This window comes from Myxocyprinus asiaticus, chromosome 12, assembly GCF_019703515.2.
Source record: "Myxocyprinus asiaticus isolate MX2 ecotype Aquarium Trade chromosome 12, UBuf_Myxa_2, whole genome shotgun sequence".
Lineage (NCBI taxonomy): Eukaryota > Metazoa > Chordata > Actinopteri > Cypriniformes > Catostomidae > Myxocyprinus > Myxocyprinus asiaticus.
The window spans coordinates 32969880-32988475 of record NC_059355.1 but is presented as its reverse complement, the minus strand read 5'-3'; the positions used below and the strand labels follow the sequence as shown (position 1 = coordinate 32988475).

At 36.3% G+C, this 18596-nt stretch overlaps 1 protein-coding gene across 1 annotated transcript; it reads right to left on the bottom strand.

The window, feature by feature from the left end:
* Positions 1-817: 817 nt before the first annotated feature.
* Positions 818-18387, bottom strand: LOC127449414 (regulator of G-protein signaling 5-like). Its single transcript, XM_051712821.1, has 5 exons — positions 18240-18387; positions 16722-16835; positions 11540-11601; positions 5382-5548; positions 818-2826 (listed from the first exon to the last, which is right to left on the bottom strand). Exons 1-5 carry the CDS (start codon positions 18281-18283, stop codon positions 2665-2667), a joined length of 549 nt encoding a protein of 182 aa, XP_051568781.1. The 5' UTR covers positions 18284-18387; the 3' UTR covers positions 818-2664.
* Between the last annotated feature and the right edge of the window lie 209 nt (positions 18388-18596).

Below are 18596 nucleotides of genomic sequence, written 5' to 3'. Positions count from 1 at the left end.
GTTAAGTACAAACCAAAACAATTTAATGAGTAACAACTTTGTCCAAACTGTAGGTCAGCATCACCAAAGTAAAATTGAGAGATGCTCTTTTGTTTGGCATTTAGGAAAAGGGTGCCTTGTGTCTTTTCAGTTCTGCTAGTACACAAGGGTCTTAACCCCAAGCCACGAGTCATGTGTCTGTTTCTAGGAATGAGAGTGGTAATGAATGTGGACAATGTTTACATCTGACAATGTTTATTTTGGAAATGTTCCATTGCCCATCTGCTTCATCTCAGCTTTCCTGTCTCTCTCTCTCTCTCTCTCTCTCTCTCTCTCTCTCTCTCTTTCTCAGTCATTTTCTCTATATCTTTTTTTTTTCTTCATATCTTTCTATTCTCCACACAGACTCAATCATCTCATGGTGAATAAAACACTCTGGTCAAGTGGCTAAATGAAAAGGCTGTGAAGGAAAGAGCTTGTAGCTCAGGAAATGTTAGGAAGCAGCTGCATTATTATTCAAATATGGCATTTTAAAGATTTAGACAAATGTTCACCAGAGAATACAAATAATACTGAAATTCCATGCATGACACAATGTAGTGCCATCAAGCAACTGTGAGTAATTCCAAGATGATTCATAACTTTTATCATATAGAGGAGGAAAACAAATGTAATCCAAAGCTTTAGAGTTAAACTTTTATGTGTTGAAATTTCTTTTGTTACATTACCAGCCTTGCTAAAGAAAAGGACAAATTCAGGCCTCACATTTTTTATCAGAAACCATAAGGACAATCTCTTCTGTTTTTACTTTTTAAATTAAGAATCAAACAGTCAGACATACATGCATATAGTTTTTAATGCAGATTTCTTGTAGGAGCAAGGTACTCTGTCGGTCCTTACTGATAACTTGACACATTTTCAGCAGTTACCTCAATTTTGTGCTAAAAGTTTGACCAAAGGAAATAATAATAAAAAAAGAATTATATGGTAATATGGTTTATAATTATAAGTGTTATTATGTTAAAGCCGTTAATATGGAATACTGCATATCAAATTTAAAAATGTCCAGTCTTCTTGGTTCTTGATCTGAATCACTTTATTGTTGTTGTTGTTTTTTGTTGGTGATGCCCAATTATTGATAGCCATCTTAAACTAAACCTGACCTTTAGTGAACAAAAAAAAAAAAAATTGCATTTGTGGGGCATCAGTAAGGACTTCTGAAAGCACCTGCTTATCAGTGCTTATATATCAATGAATATGAATGGATATTTAGTCACACAGCTACACAAATATTGTAGTATGATAAAGATAGAAACATGCAGGAGTATTTGTGTCTGATAAAACATACTTTAAAAAAAAAAAAGCATGCAAAAGTGTACTGAACATCACACTTGTGTTACATTTTGGTGTTTAATATGCCTTTCACACTGTAACTTCCATTCTTCTCAAAACGTATGATTGAACTCTAATAGCTGCACATGCTAAGGGCAAAAAAAGTTTTTGAATAACAGTAAATGGAAGTAATAATTGTAGTTTGATTATTCTTGTCTAGACTACAAGTTTATAAGACTTACAATGTACTGTATGTGTGGCATTCTGGTAAACCTTTGCTGTTTGGATGTTTCGGGTTTCCATGATCTAATCTGCTTTTAAACTGGCATGGGAATGATCATTGCCTTTAGAATAAAAAGATACTGTGCCCAGTGCTTTATAGAGATTCCCTCCTACTTGATATTCCAATCTTAGCAACTTTCAATAGCGGTAACCAACCAACAAGTTCCCAGAGACTGCAGTGCATCTTAGCACGTCACTTGTTTTCTCTACATTGACTTATAGTGAAGCTTTCTGTACTAAATGGGCTACTTCTCCATGTTTTCCTTCTGTTTACCATTTGAGCAATGAACACAGATATCCCCCCCCCCCACCCCCCAAAAAAAGTTTTTTCTTTCCCATTCCCATATCCCATTCCCCAGCCCTTTCCCTGCATTTTAGATGGTGCTGAGATGCTTCTTCTAAGAGGACAAAAGATCAGGTCAGAATGTCCTCATCAAAAGTACATGAACCACTTCTGTACTTACTGGAAAAGCCATGAATAACAAGCGGGGATCAGTCTCAGAGCTTTATTTAGTCTACAGGGGTCAGAAAAGAGTGTAACTCCAAATAATCAGACATATCTACAAAATTTTAAGAGGTGCTTCAAACCCTTGGCACTTGTACAATTCAAATGTTTGCTAATGACAAATCACACTTTTGTGAGGAGTGGTATTTCTCTTAATCCCTGATTGATAACTTCTTTATTGAGTTTCTTGACTTTGACATTCAAAGCACTGGGCAGGAATCACATTAACTAAACAATTGACGTTAAGATGTTCTCATTAGCAATGGGCTGATTCAGTCAGCTGCAGGGAGACAAATGCATTTATACCCATATATAATTTTGTATTTTGTTTTTTGTTTTAAATAAACAATGTGGCAGTGTTAATTGAGGTTCAGCAATGTATTTTGTTCAAAAAAGTATATTAAAGACTTAAACAGTAAAAATAAAAGTAGTATTTTGTATGTTATGCATTTATAAAGAAAAACTAAAGTTCATATGAGACAATTTTGTCTTGAAGAAAGTGGTGCTGATTCTTCTTGCCTTTTTTTTTTTTTTTTTTTTGTCTCCCTGCAACTGGTTAAGTCAGTTTACTTGATAAGTTCCCGATACTGCTCAGACCTCAGGAACCGACCAAAAGAGTCTTTCTCCATCAGAGTGAAGATTCGGCTCTGAGCCAGCTCGAAGGTAGCAGGAGAAAGATCCACCAGGTTCCTCAGAGTCAAATCTTTTGTGAAGTGGTCGATGTTTACCTGAAAACAAGATAAAAAAATCAATGATTATATGTAATGTCTTTCTTTCTGCCTTTCACTCTCTTTCTTTCTTTCTTTCTTTCTTTCTTTCTTTCTTTCTTTCTTTCTTTCTTTGGACAACAAACTTAATGAGCAAGAAAGACATTATGACCAACAGTCTTCCAGACTAGTTGGTGAAAGAACCCTACATAAAGCAGAATGACAAGTCCAATTTAGACAGATACCTGTGGTTTCCCTGGGTAAAGGCTGCACTAGATAGTTCATGGAAAAAAATGCTCTACTGTGATTCTCTTATTATAGCTTGCCAAGCAGGCCTTGCTTTTACAAAGAGAGCACTAACTAAGAGAGACCAATGGACAAAGGATTTTTTCCTGTATCATTTCCAATTTTGTATTGGATCATCATTGAATACAAACAGAAGAAGCAAAAAATTATGTAACCGAACACAAATGCTGAGGAGATATAATCAGACTAATTAAAGTCATTTTAAAATAGTATGGTGAGAAACTATTAAAAATTCAGTGATTTAAATTAATTATAGTTACCTAGAAACAAGTGGACATTGTTAAATTATCAGGGTTAGAGTGTTTATGTTATCTACTGTAATAGCTATTATATAACACATTTGCTTTTCACCTCAGCACACAGCAGGATCTTGATGCAAAGAGTGCATCTTTGATGTTTTAATTCCAAATTAATTTCAAGTTTAATTTGAGCAACGTTGTGATCATTATTACATTATTTGCCAGTTTGTAAATTAAAGAGACTTACAGTACATTTACAACAAGGACAGTCTATGTGACTTTTCTGTCCATAGACGACTGACCCCAACTTGGATTTGAACCAGAAACCTTTGGGCTACCAGAAAAAGTTTGGACATTTTGGACATTTGTTATTTAAAAATATATATACATAGAGTATGATATATGTATATGCTTTTGCCAATGCTCTAAAGCAACTAGAATTTACATTACAGGGAAAAATGATCTGGTTAATATTGTAGATTAGCAGTCGCATTCATAAAGCTTAATTTTCATTAGGTTGTGTCACTTTTTTTTCTCTTTAGTAAGACCTCAAGGTGTTAGGGCGTTGAATGTAAGAAATGAACAACCCTTTATGTAACCCTTTAAGTAATGTGGTACTGTAGTTATAATTTGGACACAAAATAAAACTTGTGTTGACTTGAAAATAGCTTGGGCTATCCCTAAAAATTTATTTTTATATTGAAATTCTGGTAACACTTTGTAATAAGGTTGTATTCGTTAACATCAGTTAACTACATTAGTTAATATGAACTATCAGTGAGCTACACTTTTAGAGCATTTATTAATCTTGATTAATGTTAAAGGTTTAGTTCACCCAAAAATGAAAATTCTCTCATCATTTACTCACCCTTATGCCATCCCAGATGTGTATGACTTTCTTTCTTCAGCAGAACACAAATGAAGATTTGTAGAAGAATATTTCAGCTCTGTAGGTCAATACAATGCAAGTGAATGGGTGCCAAAATTTTGAAGCTCCAAAATTCACATAAGGGCAACATAAATGTAATCCAGACAACTCTGATGGTTAAATCCATATCTTCTGAAGCGTTATGATAGGTGTGGGTGAGAAACAGAACAATATTTGAGTCCTTTTTCCTTCACTTTCTCCTTCTTCTGTTTTTGGTGATTCACATTCATTGTGCATATTGCCCCCTACTGGGCAGGGAGGGAAATTTATGACATAAAAAAACTTAAATATTGATCTGATTCTTACCCACATTTATCATATCGCTTGTGAAAATATGGATTAAGCCACTGGAGTTATATGGATTACTGTAATGCTCCCGTTATGTGGAGTTTGGAGCTTAAAAAGTTTGGCACCCATTCACTTGCATTGAATGGACCTGAGATATTCTTCTAAAAATCTTAATTGAGTTCTGCAGAAGAAAGAAAGTCATACACATCTGAGATGCCAGGAGGGTGAGTAAATGATGAGAGAATTTTAATTTCATGGTGACTTTAGTTAATGTAATATGATCTGACATAAACACTGAATTATAGTGTTTTGATAAATCAACATTAACCAAGATGAATAAATGCTGTGAAAAATCATTGTTCATTGTTAGTTCATGATACCTATAATGCATTAAAAAATGTTAATGAATGGAACCTTATTGTAAAGGATTACCAAAATACTTGATTCAACTGAAAATGTCTTATTTATGCATAGGGTACATAGGGTAATGTGTAGCTCTCTAATAACCTTTCTCCATGTTATGAAGGCCAATTCATTTTAATGAAAGGTAATTTCCCTTAAAAAAAAAAGCTTGCAGATATACCATCATTTTAAAGTTTTTTATAGCTCCTTGGGGATGTTAAGAGGGGAGAACATGGGCCTCAGCATTTACACAGAGATCTAACCAAGCGATATCAGACATATTTTCACAGGACATGAGTGAGGGGCCTGAGGAAGAACTGCTTCCTCCTACCTCCGAAGCACTGTGCTTTTTTCTTAACTGGAAATCTGAGTGTGTTTAGCGCTATACAAAAATCTTTGAAAAACAAACAAACCTCTTTGGGCCCACCAGTCTGAATGAAGTCCTCATAAATCTTTTTGGCTTTAGTGGCCATTTTCAGGGGGGACTTGGTCTTCTTAAAATCCTCACAAGCCTCCCAGAACTCAATGTTTTCCTCACTGAACTCAGATCTCAGGAAGCTCATGAAGGTGGCCAGGCCATCTATGGAATACAAAATATTGAATATCCATTAGAGTGTAAAGCTCTGTGTGTTCTTTTTTGTACTAATGTGTTGGCGACACAATGCCACCAGAGACCCCATCCCACCAGCTCTTAACCTTATCCAAACATTATTGCTGTGCATACCTAGGGCACACAGCCCGTAATGCAATCTCTCTCAAGTCCATGTAGAATAACAGCATGCGGCATTCAAGTGGCACCTGATTTAGCTTTGTGCATTTAAAGGATACATTTTTGTAATTATTGACTATTCAATACAGATTTTTCATAGAAATCAGCTTGCAATTGTTTGTTTGTGAATTAACTTCAACAAGCAATGAAGAAATGCACAATGTGGCATTATTTAGGCTAAATTCATTCCAAAAAAAAAAGGACATAAAGGACTGGACAAAGACTTTACTATAGCAGTTATCCAGACACACACACACACACACACACACACACACACACACACACACACACACGTTGGTGTGGCTATCCTTATGAGGACTCTTCATAGACGTAATGATTTTTATACTGTACGAACTATAGATTCTATCCCCTAACTCTACCCCTAAACCTAACCCTCACAAAAAACTTTCTGAATTTTTACATTTTCAAAAATCATAATTTAGTATGTTTAATAAGCCATTTCCCTCATTTGGACCACTGGCTGGGCCCCACAAGGTAGGTGATCTCAGGTTTTACTATCCTTATGGGGACATTTGATCCCCACAATGTAGTATAAACATGTACATGCACACACACACACACACACACACACACACACACACACTGGTGCGGCTATCCTTATGAGGACTCTCCATAGACATAATGATTTTTTTTACTGTATGAACTACAGATTCTATCCCCTAACCCTACCCCTAAACCTAACCCTCACAAAAAACTTTCTGCATTTTTACATTTTCAAAAAAACATTGTTTAGGCTAGTATGTTTTTAAAGCGATTTGAATTATGGGGACACTAGAAATGTCCTCATAAACCACATTTATAGCATAATACCCTTGTAAATACCAGTTTGTAGCCTAAACAAAAAGTTCTCGTAAGCCACCCAAACCTGAACCCCCCCCAACACACCCACACAAACACACACACACACACACACACACACACACATGTTGATGCAGCTATCGTTATGAGGACTATCCATAGACATAATGATTTTTATACTGTATGAACTATAGATTCTATCCCCTAACCCTACCCCTAAACCTAACCCTCACAGAAAACTTTCTGCATTTTTACATTTTCAATAAAACATTGTTTAGTATGATTTATAAGCGATTTGAATTATGGGGACACTAGAAATAAACCACATTTATAGCATAATACCCTTGTAATTACCAGTTTGTAACCTAAAAAAATTTCCTCGTAAACCACTTAAACCTGCCCACACACACACACACACACACACACACACACACACACACACACACACCCTAGATACATACAGTGCAGAAAGATTAATTAGTTTAGTTGGCAAACAAATAATTAATTATACCAAAGTAAATCCATACAGGTAAACCTATCTGAACCTATATATTAAAAAATAAATAACTGAAAACAAAGGTTTGTTTTCCCAGTAATATGGAGCAACATAATTAACTTTTAACAAAGCCCTTCTGTGCAATCGAACAAAGGAGCTTTTTAGCTATTTTGATTGTTTATATGTTTGTTTGTGTTCAAATGTTTTCAGTGGAGAACCAACAAGTCAGTAAATGAGTTCTTGAAATTGCAAGAAAAAGTCTTGCAATGATAGATAAAGCTGTTGTTGATGTCAAAGTGCTGTTTTTGATAAGTTCGATAAACCACTTGAGACAGAACATTTACATCTCAAAACAGCTGCTGGAATTCCAATTATAGCCTACTGCAATACTGTAGATTGGTTTGTTTAAAAGCATACTGGTTTGTTCAGAGATTTCAACAGTGTTTTAAAGGCATCTCGTTTAAGTGTGCCTAGATATAAGATAAACTTTAATTTCAGTGAGGATGGTAAGAGCATTAGGTAAGTGTGTGCGCAGTACAAGGAATACGAGTATAGCTACAAGTAGTTAAACTTTTTTCTTTTTGTTAACTGAAGGTCATATAACAACTTAGAAACATTTTACCTGGCCTTTTTGGTACTTTGCTAATGCCTTTTTTATAGATGTTATTAATTTAGCCTTGTCCCAGACCCAGACTTTTAATTTAAAACTATGAAATTTCATTATAAATATACAAATTATTACATGTTTAAAACTAAGTCAATGTAAAAAAAAAGAGTGAAATAAACATTTAATATTTATTGCGTGAAAATGATGCCTATCAATTTTTCAAAAATTACAGCTGTCCCACTGTGGTGTCATTTCCATCACACCAAACAATTTTGCCCTAATAAAGTTGTTTTCTAAAGTTAGTGTACTTATTAAACAAGTCGACAAAAGTATCAGTGAAGCAGTGAAGAGCATGCTTGAGATAAAATATTAGACAAGTGATGTTTTGTGAAAACAAAGAAACATTTTTTTTTAGAAATGACACGGTGGTGGGAATTTTCATGACTTTCATAAAAAATGACAAATCTCCAGTGGTGTATGCACACTGTTGGACATTATTAGTAGAAAAAATAAATAAAGAAGCCTCATCTTTCCATGCAACAGGAAGTGGTGTCATTCCAAAAATATACTGTGATAAACCCTTTTGGACTTTGGCTTCATAAAAATGCTATCGGAACAAAACTGACCGATTATTAACTGGTTACCAGCATTTAAAAATAATATTTCACTTCGGAACAGTTCAAAGGGATTTTTGTTCCTGTTTACGGTTACTGCAAAAAAAAAAAAAAAAAAAAAAAATAGCGTTCTTTTTCGGTTATCATTCTCGTTCCTTGAACTGTTTTTAGTCTCTGTTTTAAAGTAGTTTCCTAAAACTGTGTGTGTGTGTAAATCTTCACAGAACTGTTTCGCTTTGTGTGTATAAATCTGAGTGCACACAGCAATGTGTGTTCATAGGTAAATCAGACAGAGAGATCCATTTCTTTTAACTAAACTACTGTTAGGAACATTTTCTCAAGAGTGCAGCATCTAAAGATTAATCTGACTGCTCAAGTACAAGCAGTTTACACATACCAAATCAAGTGCATCAGTGTAACTTCATAGATTTTCGTGAGGTTCCCAGCCAGCAGATATAAACAAAGTCCTAAATGGGTTTTAGAAACCCAACTGATAAACTAAACCTTCCAATCAGTGGTCGTTTCTGAAAGAATATTTCAGATGCAAAATGCAACCGAATGGCCATTAAGATAAACATAGTAATAATATTTCCCCCAGGCTGTCAGAGCTGTTTGGACTTAACTTTACTCCGTTATTCAAAACAATAGACGATGATTTTCAACGCTGGATGAACTTACCACTATCCATTACGGGCAGAATATCAGTAATTAAAATGACTATACTCCCTAAACTAAACTATTTATTCTCAATGATTCCAACACAACCCACCCTCACCTGGTTTAAATCTCTAGATTCAATCATTACCAAATTCTACTGGAAAAATAAGACCCCAAGAATTAAATTGACTACCCTACAGAAACCAAAAACACAAGGAGGACTAGTCGCACCTAATTTCTACCATTACTTTCTGGCCAATCAGCTTCAAAATATATACAAATGGATTCATCCTAACCCATCAGAAAACACATGGATAGATGTTGAACAAACAATTTGTAAGGACATTCACATTTCAGCCTTACCCTCCTATAGTCATACAATCAAAAAACACTCCTGTTTTAAATGCCAACAATAGCAGCAGCTCTGACAGCCTGGCGGAAATTTAATAAAATCACAAGCACCCCTCTTGCACCATCTAAATACACCCCCATTTGGAATAACCCAGATCTTACAGTTAACAAAAAGCCACTTAACTTTCGCACATGGGCAGAAAAGGGCATCACACAACTTCAACACATCCTTCATAATAATAACCTGGCCTCATTTTCCCACTTGGTCCAGAAAAACGGCATCAGTGGTAAATGTTTTTTGGAATACCTACAAATCAAATCATCTATCCAATCAAAAATCGACACTCGGACCATTAACCTAGACCTTTCCCTTTTAATCTCAGAGCTAATTAATATATCCTCCTCAAAAAAACTACTCTCCAAAATGTACAGAATAATATCAAAATCAGACAATACATTAAGCTTACCAAATGCTAAATGGGAATCAGACTTATCCATTACTCCCGATGCCGATTTCTGGACACAAATCTGTAAAAATATCTACTTCATGACAAAAAACACCAACCTGCAACTTGTACAGTATAAGGTACTTCAAAGATTTCTGGACGGAAATTGTTTAAAATGGGATTTACTTCAGAAACCTGCTCACATTGCACACAAAATAACCCAGACACCTATGTCCACGCCATTTGGCATTGCACCCCAATTAAATTTTTTTGGAAATCGTCACTGAATCACTATCCGTCCTAATGGGATGTCACATCCCAATGTCTCCCTCCCTCTGTATACTAGGTGACATATCCATAATCAATTTAAACAACACAAACAGTCAATTACTCCTAGTGGCACTAAATATCGCCAAGAAAACTATTCTCATGAACTGGAAATCAAGGAACACCATACATATTGCATCTTGGAAAAACTTACTAATAGATTACATCTCCATGGAAAACCTCTCCACTTCTGTTCAAAACAATACACTAGAATTACACCACTCTTGATCATCTCTCATTACCTTTCAACAGTCATGAATCCGCTGACCTTCTTTGTCTGAAACCAACCACAACAATACACATGTATCTACATCCACATATGATGGGGGGGGGGGGATTAGGAAGAGGTAACAACACTGATTAATATTGAACCTAGTTAAATACATATAAAGATTCATTAATTGATTGATTTTCTTTCTTTTCTTTTTTTTCTCTGTTTCGGGACCCCAGTAGGCCGTGGCATCCCAGTCCATGTCCAGTGCAGTGGGGATTAGTTGTGGGTGGGTGTGGTGTGGGGCCTGGGGCCTGGGGCTTGTACCTTCCCGCCATCTCCCCGCACTCATACACCCTAGATTTCTTGCCTTGGGCTGGTGCTGCATTGCATGCCTCGCTTCTTTTTTATTTTTTTTTTTTGCATCACATATTAGCTGAGATACATACACATCTATTAAGAGCTTAACAAGGAATACATCAGAAAAAGGAGAAAAGGGAAGGGAGAAAAGGAGAAAAAAAGAACAGAAAAAGAGAACACAACAACACAGGGTAAGCATGGCATGTGTGTGGAGGCCTGGGCTTTGCCCTGGGCTGGTTCTACACTGCACGCCTCACTTTTTTAATGCATCACACACTAGTTGACACACATACACACCTATTAAGAGTTTAACAATGAATGCATCAAGTAAGGGAAAAAAACAACAACAACAAAAAAAAAAAAAACAACACAGGCATGTGGGGAGTGTCATGGGGATGGGGATATGGGCCTTGGGCCCTGTGCCCCGCGGCATCTCTCCCTGACGGCCCGTTGTGGCATGACATGGGTGGGGGACTAACTTATGGTGTGGCCACGGAGAGATCAGAGGCAGCCTTATAATAATTTATTATTATTATTATTATTACTACTACTACTATTATTAATTTTTGCCCTCTTCCTCGTCCTCCAACCCCCCCCCCCCCATTCTTAATTAATTGAGTTTATTATTATTATTATTATTATTATTATTGTCATTATTATTTGTTGTTTTTACTATTGTTATATCTGTTATACATTTCTAGATGTTCTTTTGTTTATATGCTTCCATCCCAACACCCAGATACACTTACACCCACACCCACAAATATATATACATATAGGAGATAGGCTTGTCATGTTGGCCGTTGGTATGTATGTTTGTTTCCCTTGGTTATTTTGTATTTGTTACATGTAAATACTGTTACACTCTTTGCATAAAAATAAAAAATAAAAAAAAGGATAAACATAGTACTTACAGCTGTTGGAGAGGACCTTATCAAGGGACTCACACCACTGAGCTGCCTCTTCAGGTGAAGGTCTGAACGAAACAAGCAAAGTCCTTAATTTAGTTTTCTGCCATCATAAGAAACCATGGCCAACAGACTGTTTCCATAAACAATCTTTGTGGCTCTATTCTGAGTTTGGTGATGTCATTGTGATATGGGGTACGTTCTTGTGTTGTTTTCAAGAAAAAGTGAAACACTTTGGCTTAGTTTTGCATTGTGCATCACCCGGCAACGTAAGGAGGAACACATTACCCTATCCACTAGCTTGTACTGTAATTCATTTTTTTTAACACTTGTAAAAAATTTCACATGATGTGTTCCAGAAATGTGGGCCCAGTTACAAGAAACCCCTAATTGTTACTAAGGGCTTTATAACTTAAGGGGTTTCTCGCAACTAGCTGATGGTGCTTATGCCAGCAAAATAAGGTGTTAAAGGGATAGTTCACTGAAAATGTTTAATTTTGTCATCATTAACTCTCGCTCGTGTTGCTCCAAATGCATATGACTTTCATTCTTCCACAGAACACAAAAGGAGGATATTAACTTTGGGGGTAGTCAGTGAAAGTAAATGGTGACAGAGGCTGTCAGTCCCAAAACATCCTGCCTAACATCCCCTTTTGTGTTCTATGGAAGAAAGAATGTCATATGGGTTTGGAACATGAGGGTGAGTAAATAATGACAGAATTAAAATTTTTGTGTGAACTATCCCTTTAACGTGATGTTTCAGTGTGCATTCTGAATAGAATTAAATTCACTTAAAAGTACCAAAAAGTACCTTGGTACTACCATGGTCCTTTGGACATTTACCACGTAAGAGTACCATGTAAATATACCAAAGTGCTATGGCATTACCAGTGTATCATAGTACCACCATCATACTTTTTTGCAAGGGTTATGTCACCCTTACAAATCTCATTCAATATCTACACCTTCTTATGAATCCTTTATTGTCAAGATTTGTTTGGGAGGATGTAACATACAAGAAGAGTTAACGAACTAACAAAGACATATGTTCAGTCTAAGTTTGTTTACAATTCTTGTCTCTTCTTGTCCAAAAAGACCTTATTCAGCTTACACAATGTATTATACAAGTATATCAGCCTAACTTCATCACTGAGGTGAAGTCCCAACTCTAGTGGATTCAATCCACAAAGTCTTGCCTTCTAAACAGGCCCTTGTGTTTTTTTAAGCTGCCTAAATAAACTAGCCCGTAAATGACACTTGCACAAGTTATTACGTAAGTGAAAGGGAGCCAAAGTTTTCTGTAAATGTTTTTTTATTTATTATTTTTTTATGGGCAATTTAGATACAATTTATGTTATAAACATTCTCTTTGCACTTTTCCATTACAGGATGTACTAACATGGTCTTCCCCAATTTCTCTCTATCACCCTCACTTGCTCTTCACTGTCCAGCCTTTTCTTTCTCACATATGTTTCAACGATGGGCAGAGAATTCATGTTTTTATAAAAATCGGTTCACACAATATCTTTGACTATTAGATTTAGAGCACTATACATGCATTAACATATTGGTGCAACTATCATTATGAGGACTCTCCATAGACATAATGATTTTTATACTGTACGAACTATAGATTCTATCCCCTAACCCTAACTCTAACCCTACCCCTAAACCTAATCCTCACAAAAAAAATTCTGCATTTTTACATTTTCAATAAAACATCGTTTAGTATGATTTTTAAACGATTTGAATTATGGGGACACTAGAAATGTCCTCATAAAACACATTTATAGTATATTACCCTTGTAATTGCCAGTTTGTAACCTAAAAAAAGTCCTCGTAATCCACTTAAACCTGCCCACACACACACACACACACACACACACACATTGGGTTTTCATTTTTTATACTGTACAAATTTTATATTCTATCCCCTAACCCCAATTGGCCAATGCATGGCCTATGCATGGTCCCATTGTACATACTTTACGTGCCCTCTTGCATTGCTCTGGCGGTTGCAAACCTCACACCACAAGGAGGCGATAGAGTTTTTTTTTAGGCGCCACGAAACAGAATTACGAAAATTTGACTCTGTGGTTTGGTGATTTATGAAGTCAAAAAGCCATCACAACATGTCCAAAATGACTGGATATCCATAGCTAGTTGCGGCATCTCCGCTGTGGATGGCTTTCCATTTCTTCCTGGCTCGGACAAATCGGTCCCGTAGTTGTTTCCATTTTCCCTTTACAGTGTCATTATCAGAATTTAGGGAAGCTGCAATTTCTTGCCAAGCATTTTCAATCGCTGTTTTATTTGAATGGAGAGGGGACGAGAGGTCGTAAATATGTTTGTATAATCTAACTTGTTCGGCAAGACTCTCCTCAAATTGCTGCTCCGCCATGACAGTTGTTGACTGAAAACAGAAAATCCGCTCTAGTGCCCCTTGCGGCAAGAATGCAACGCGTACTTGAGTTGGGTTATGAATTGAGCGCTGACACATTTCACTACGCAATGACACGTGGAATCGAGCTCGCGTAGCAAGGTGCGTCTGCATTCGTGTACTTACGTGAAGTATGTTTGGGCCTTAAGAGAGCGTATAATTCCACTCCATACCTCCAGAAAGCGATTTCCCAGAACTCTGACTTTAGCCCTATTTGGACAGCAATTGTTTCTCAGGGTGAATTTTCACTGCTCCTCTGTGATAAAACTCATGCGTTCGGATGAAAATTAAATCACGGGGGATGAGCAAGACTTTTTGTCGATTACATGATTGCAGTTGTGCTTGTTATATGGAAAATTCATCAATCCCAACACACTCTCATGGCAAAATCGTCAGGATTCGTACGACTTTTCTAAATTTGGCTAATTCGTATGATATAGTGCGACTGCACTCGTTTGAATTCCTACGACTTTCATTACAGCCAATGATGTCGCTGGACATCCTTTCCATCTAATACGCGACAATTACTTCTGTCACACACAACAGCTACTATCATGTTTACACACTCTACTGATTGGTTAAGTTTAGATAAGGGGTTTGGGTAAGGACACAGTATTAATAAGTATGTCCTTAACGCCTCATGCGCGAAACTTGCGCTTACTTCCACATTAGACATCCGGGAATTTGCACGTAACGAAGTCGTACAAGTTTATGTGAACAACATCGTGCGAGACCATACGAAATAGCCAACTCGTAAATTATGAACGACTTTTCATGAGATTGGGTTGTCAATCCACAAACTGTGTCCTCTGTATTTGCGTTTAAATATGTTTGGAATTACGCTAAATTGAAAATAATTTTTTTAAAGCATGAGGGAACCGCACTGCAAAGTGCTGCGGACATTTACAGTGTACATTTTCACACACGGAACAAGCCAAAATTCTTGCGAAGAGCAATTAAATGAATCAAGAAACTGTAGGGACAAGACTGTTTATCAACGCAGCCAAATAAATCTGTCAATGGGGTACGCATGTTTTGTTGCCTGCATCACCTCAGTTGCACTCTCTCCTAAGCGCACGCAAGGAGATATAGAAGCCGCACACATCAAGGACATTAAAGATAGTTAAAATGAAATTTGAGGAGCTATGGTAAAAATGGTTTTCTTATGTTTTATCTAACAAAATGACAGACATCATTTGGAATGATCTGTCGGTGTTTAAAAAGTGGAAGTGGAAATTAAACCTTTTAAGATATTAACCCGGCAACCTTTCTGGGACTACTCGACCCGTATAAACGAGTAGTCATGCAAGCCCTATGTATAAATGTAATTAGTAAACGATTCTAAATTAAAATTTGATATTTTACCATTTTATTACATTGCTACCATAATAATGGACCGTTTCAGTTATCTGGCTCTCATTTTTCTTTCCCTTCTACTTAAAGAGTTCCCACTCACTGTGGTGGAGCGGCGATGTAATTTTATTATTGTGAATTATTTCAAAAATTTCTGTTACACAATCCTCCAACTTTCAAAACAGTCCATTACTGCCAGAGGTGTTACCACGCGCAGCGCAAATGTATGGCACTTACAGTAGCAGTGGTCAAAAAGGATTTCCAAAACAGCTTTTGGATTATGAACTCAGAGATGTGGATTCGGATGGTAATTAATTACCACACGACCTTAGTCGTCAAAAAACAGTAGGTAATTTGGCTGAGAATTTTCTCACGGGAGGTGGGAGAAAAACACCTACATTTCGGATGCGGACAGCAATAAAATCACTGACTACCCCCTGTAAATGCTGAAATTACCTCACGTCCCCATGTAAAATAATTGCCATCCAATTAGGGATTATCACTGTGCACGCTCAGTTTTCACAACAACCAGCTGCAGAGAGATTGGATATTCTTGTCCATTGTGCTGTCCTTAGGATTACTAGGGCAGAACTAGACGGAATAACTTTGTGTCACGAGAAACAATAAAATGCCACTCGAGGAGTCTGCTAAAGGAGCTCGGTCACAACTCTTATGGCCACCATCTTTTTCTGCTCTCGCATCATCAAAAATAAAGGTATTCCGAGGTTGGGCCAAAACGTCGCCATCTTTGTTTTGGTAACTGCAATGAATGAATGACTGTTTTGAGGAATAGGTTAATTCTCTTGAACGGTAAGGAATATGCTGTTTTGTTTGGATGAAGCTATTTTATAATCTGAATGAGGATGAATAAATGTCACAATTACTGTTTTTTTGATCGGGAAACAGATATGATGAGTGAGGTATAATTGATGAGGATTACTTTATTATGGAATGTAAATGCATCGTCACAATAATGTCAATGTTAATGTCAATGTTGTCTTACACCTGTGCTGCTCTGCTAGGACACCTGTGTGAACTTCATACATACACTTACAATCACATTGACACCAGGTTTAATGAACATCACAAATTGGCTATGTTATGTAAACGTTCTGAGATCTACAGTGGCATCATTTGCTTGCAGATACCACTTGCTTTGATATTTTGTTATGTAATGCAATTGCATTCATGCATTTTCAAATGCGACTAAAGTGTCAGGGCTGCTTTCTGTGAGTGGAAGACAACATGATTTAAGTTTCAAGTTGCTCTTTGTATTTATTGACTTTCTATCTACGAGTATGCAAGGCATGAGAGAAGACATGTGGATCTGAAGTATCCATCAGCAAAAGAGAGACAAAGAGGAAGGGAAAGCGAAGGGAGCCAAGAGGAACTCACTTCTGAAGCTTCTCTGGTTTCTTCTCTGGCTTTTCTTGGTAGGGGATGATAAGGTCGATGGAATTCTCTGGCTTCTGAAGCAGAGTTCCCAATTTAGTCTTGATTTCCTTAGCCCTGAGAATGACACAAACCAATCCAAATGTCCATGAATGTTTTAATGTACATTAATATACGATTATTATGATCATCTATAACGTAATTTCAATATAAATGTTGTTGAGGTGAACAACTGGGACACATTTGCTATATGTACAAGATACCTGCAAAAAGCATGCATATACAGTATAACTTCTAAGGATACATTCAGTTTAGTCTTTGATATTTGGTGCTATTTAGTATTTATCATTGTAGCTATGGAAACCTTCTCTTCAAAATGTATTATTCATTGACCTGTCTAGTTGTCATCACCACAGTAATTACTACAGTTTGACAGACGAGACACTAAAACAACATATTCTACTTCCCCCTTGAAATCAATGATAGTAAAGGTGTTCAGCTGACCTCTTTACTATCCTTAACTGTCCCTGTAGAGTTGAGAAAGGATCTAATATCCTAAATTCCATTGAGCACAAATACAACTAATTCTTCACAGATGAGTGTGGATGCAATGATGTCAGACAAATTTGGTAATTTATTGAAGTTTGGTGAACAGTTAATTTTCTGTGACACTGAAAGATCAATTGATCATTGATTGCTTAAAAAAAAAAAACTGACATCAATGCACACATTTCTCAGCTAACTAAGACCAAATCCTAAAATTAGAATTTTTGGACAGTGTTGTCTAGCTTTTCATATAACGCTTATAACTTTATGAAAGCACGTATATTAATTATTCTGTTAAATAATTGTGTATTTTTTATTTTATTTTTTATTTACATTTTTAAAAAAAATTAACTGTAAAGTTGTTTAAATTGCTTTAACAGTCATTTTAGGGTTTATATCATCATGGCAACATAGTTGTAAAATTGGCTATAACTTTACACAGAAAAGGATAGTATGTGATCTTATCACTCTAAAATCATGTTAACACGCATATTGTTTACGTCTTGTGACTATACTTTCAAAACAGTGAGTATTTTAATGTTTTTGGATTGTCCCCATTCACTTCCATATTAAGTGCCTCACTGTATCACAGATTCTTGTTTTGTTTTTGTTTTTTAAGAAAAGGAGGGATGAGTCGAAATACATTTTTGTGGTAATCAACCTTATGCCACAAATGCTGTTGAATGAGCTTAACTTGTACTGAACCCGGAATATTCCTTTAAGTTCCATTTTCCCACATGCAATGGATCTATACCTTTTATAGATAAAGACAGAAATATATAATTAAACTTGTAGAAACACAAGGTACCAGGCACCAACTTACAAACATTCTCAACTGTATAATCTTTTTGAGAGTTTAACACACATGCCTATAATCCCAAAATTTCAAAGTTTAAAGTAACTGGCTAACAAGACAAAACGTTCCATTGGTGAATTTGTGTAAATCATGATGCTAAGATGGTTGACAGAGCTTACCTTTCCAGACATGTCTGGGGCAGGGCAGCTAATCCCTTACACATTTTCTGAGCTGTTCAGTTTAGGTTTGCAGAGTTAGTTCACCACCATGAATTGTTGTCTCCTCTCTCTTTAAGAATTTGTCTTCCAACACTCCTCTGTTATATGGAGAGAGGCTGCTGGCCCAAAGCCAACAACTCAAGAGCCAATCCAGTTCTGGCTTGCAATTACAATGGGTGGCGGGAGAGCTCTGGAGATAATCATCAAGGGAGAGGAAATTTTAAACTTGCCAAAGCATTAAAACATTAGTGCACAATATTTTAGATCTAGACAGATCTAGATTTATATATAGTAAAACACAGCAAAATTTGTATTATA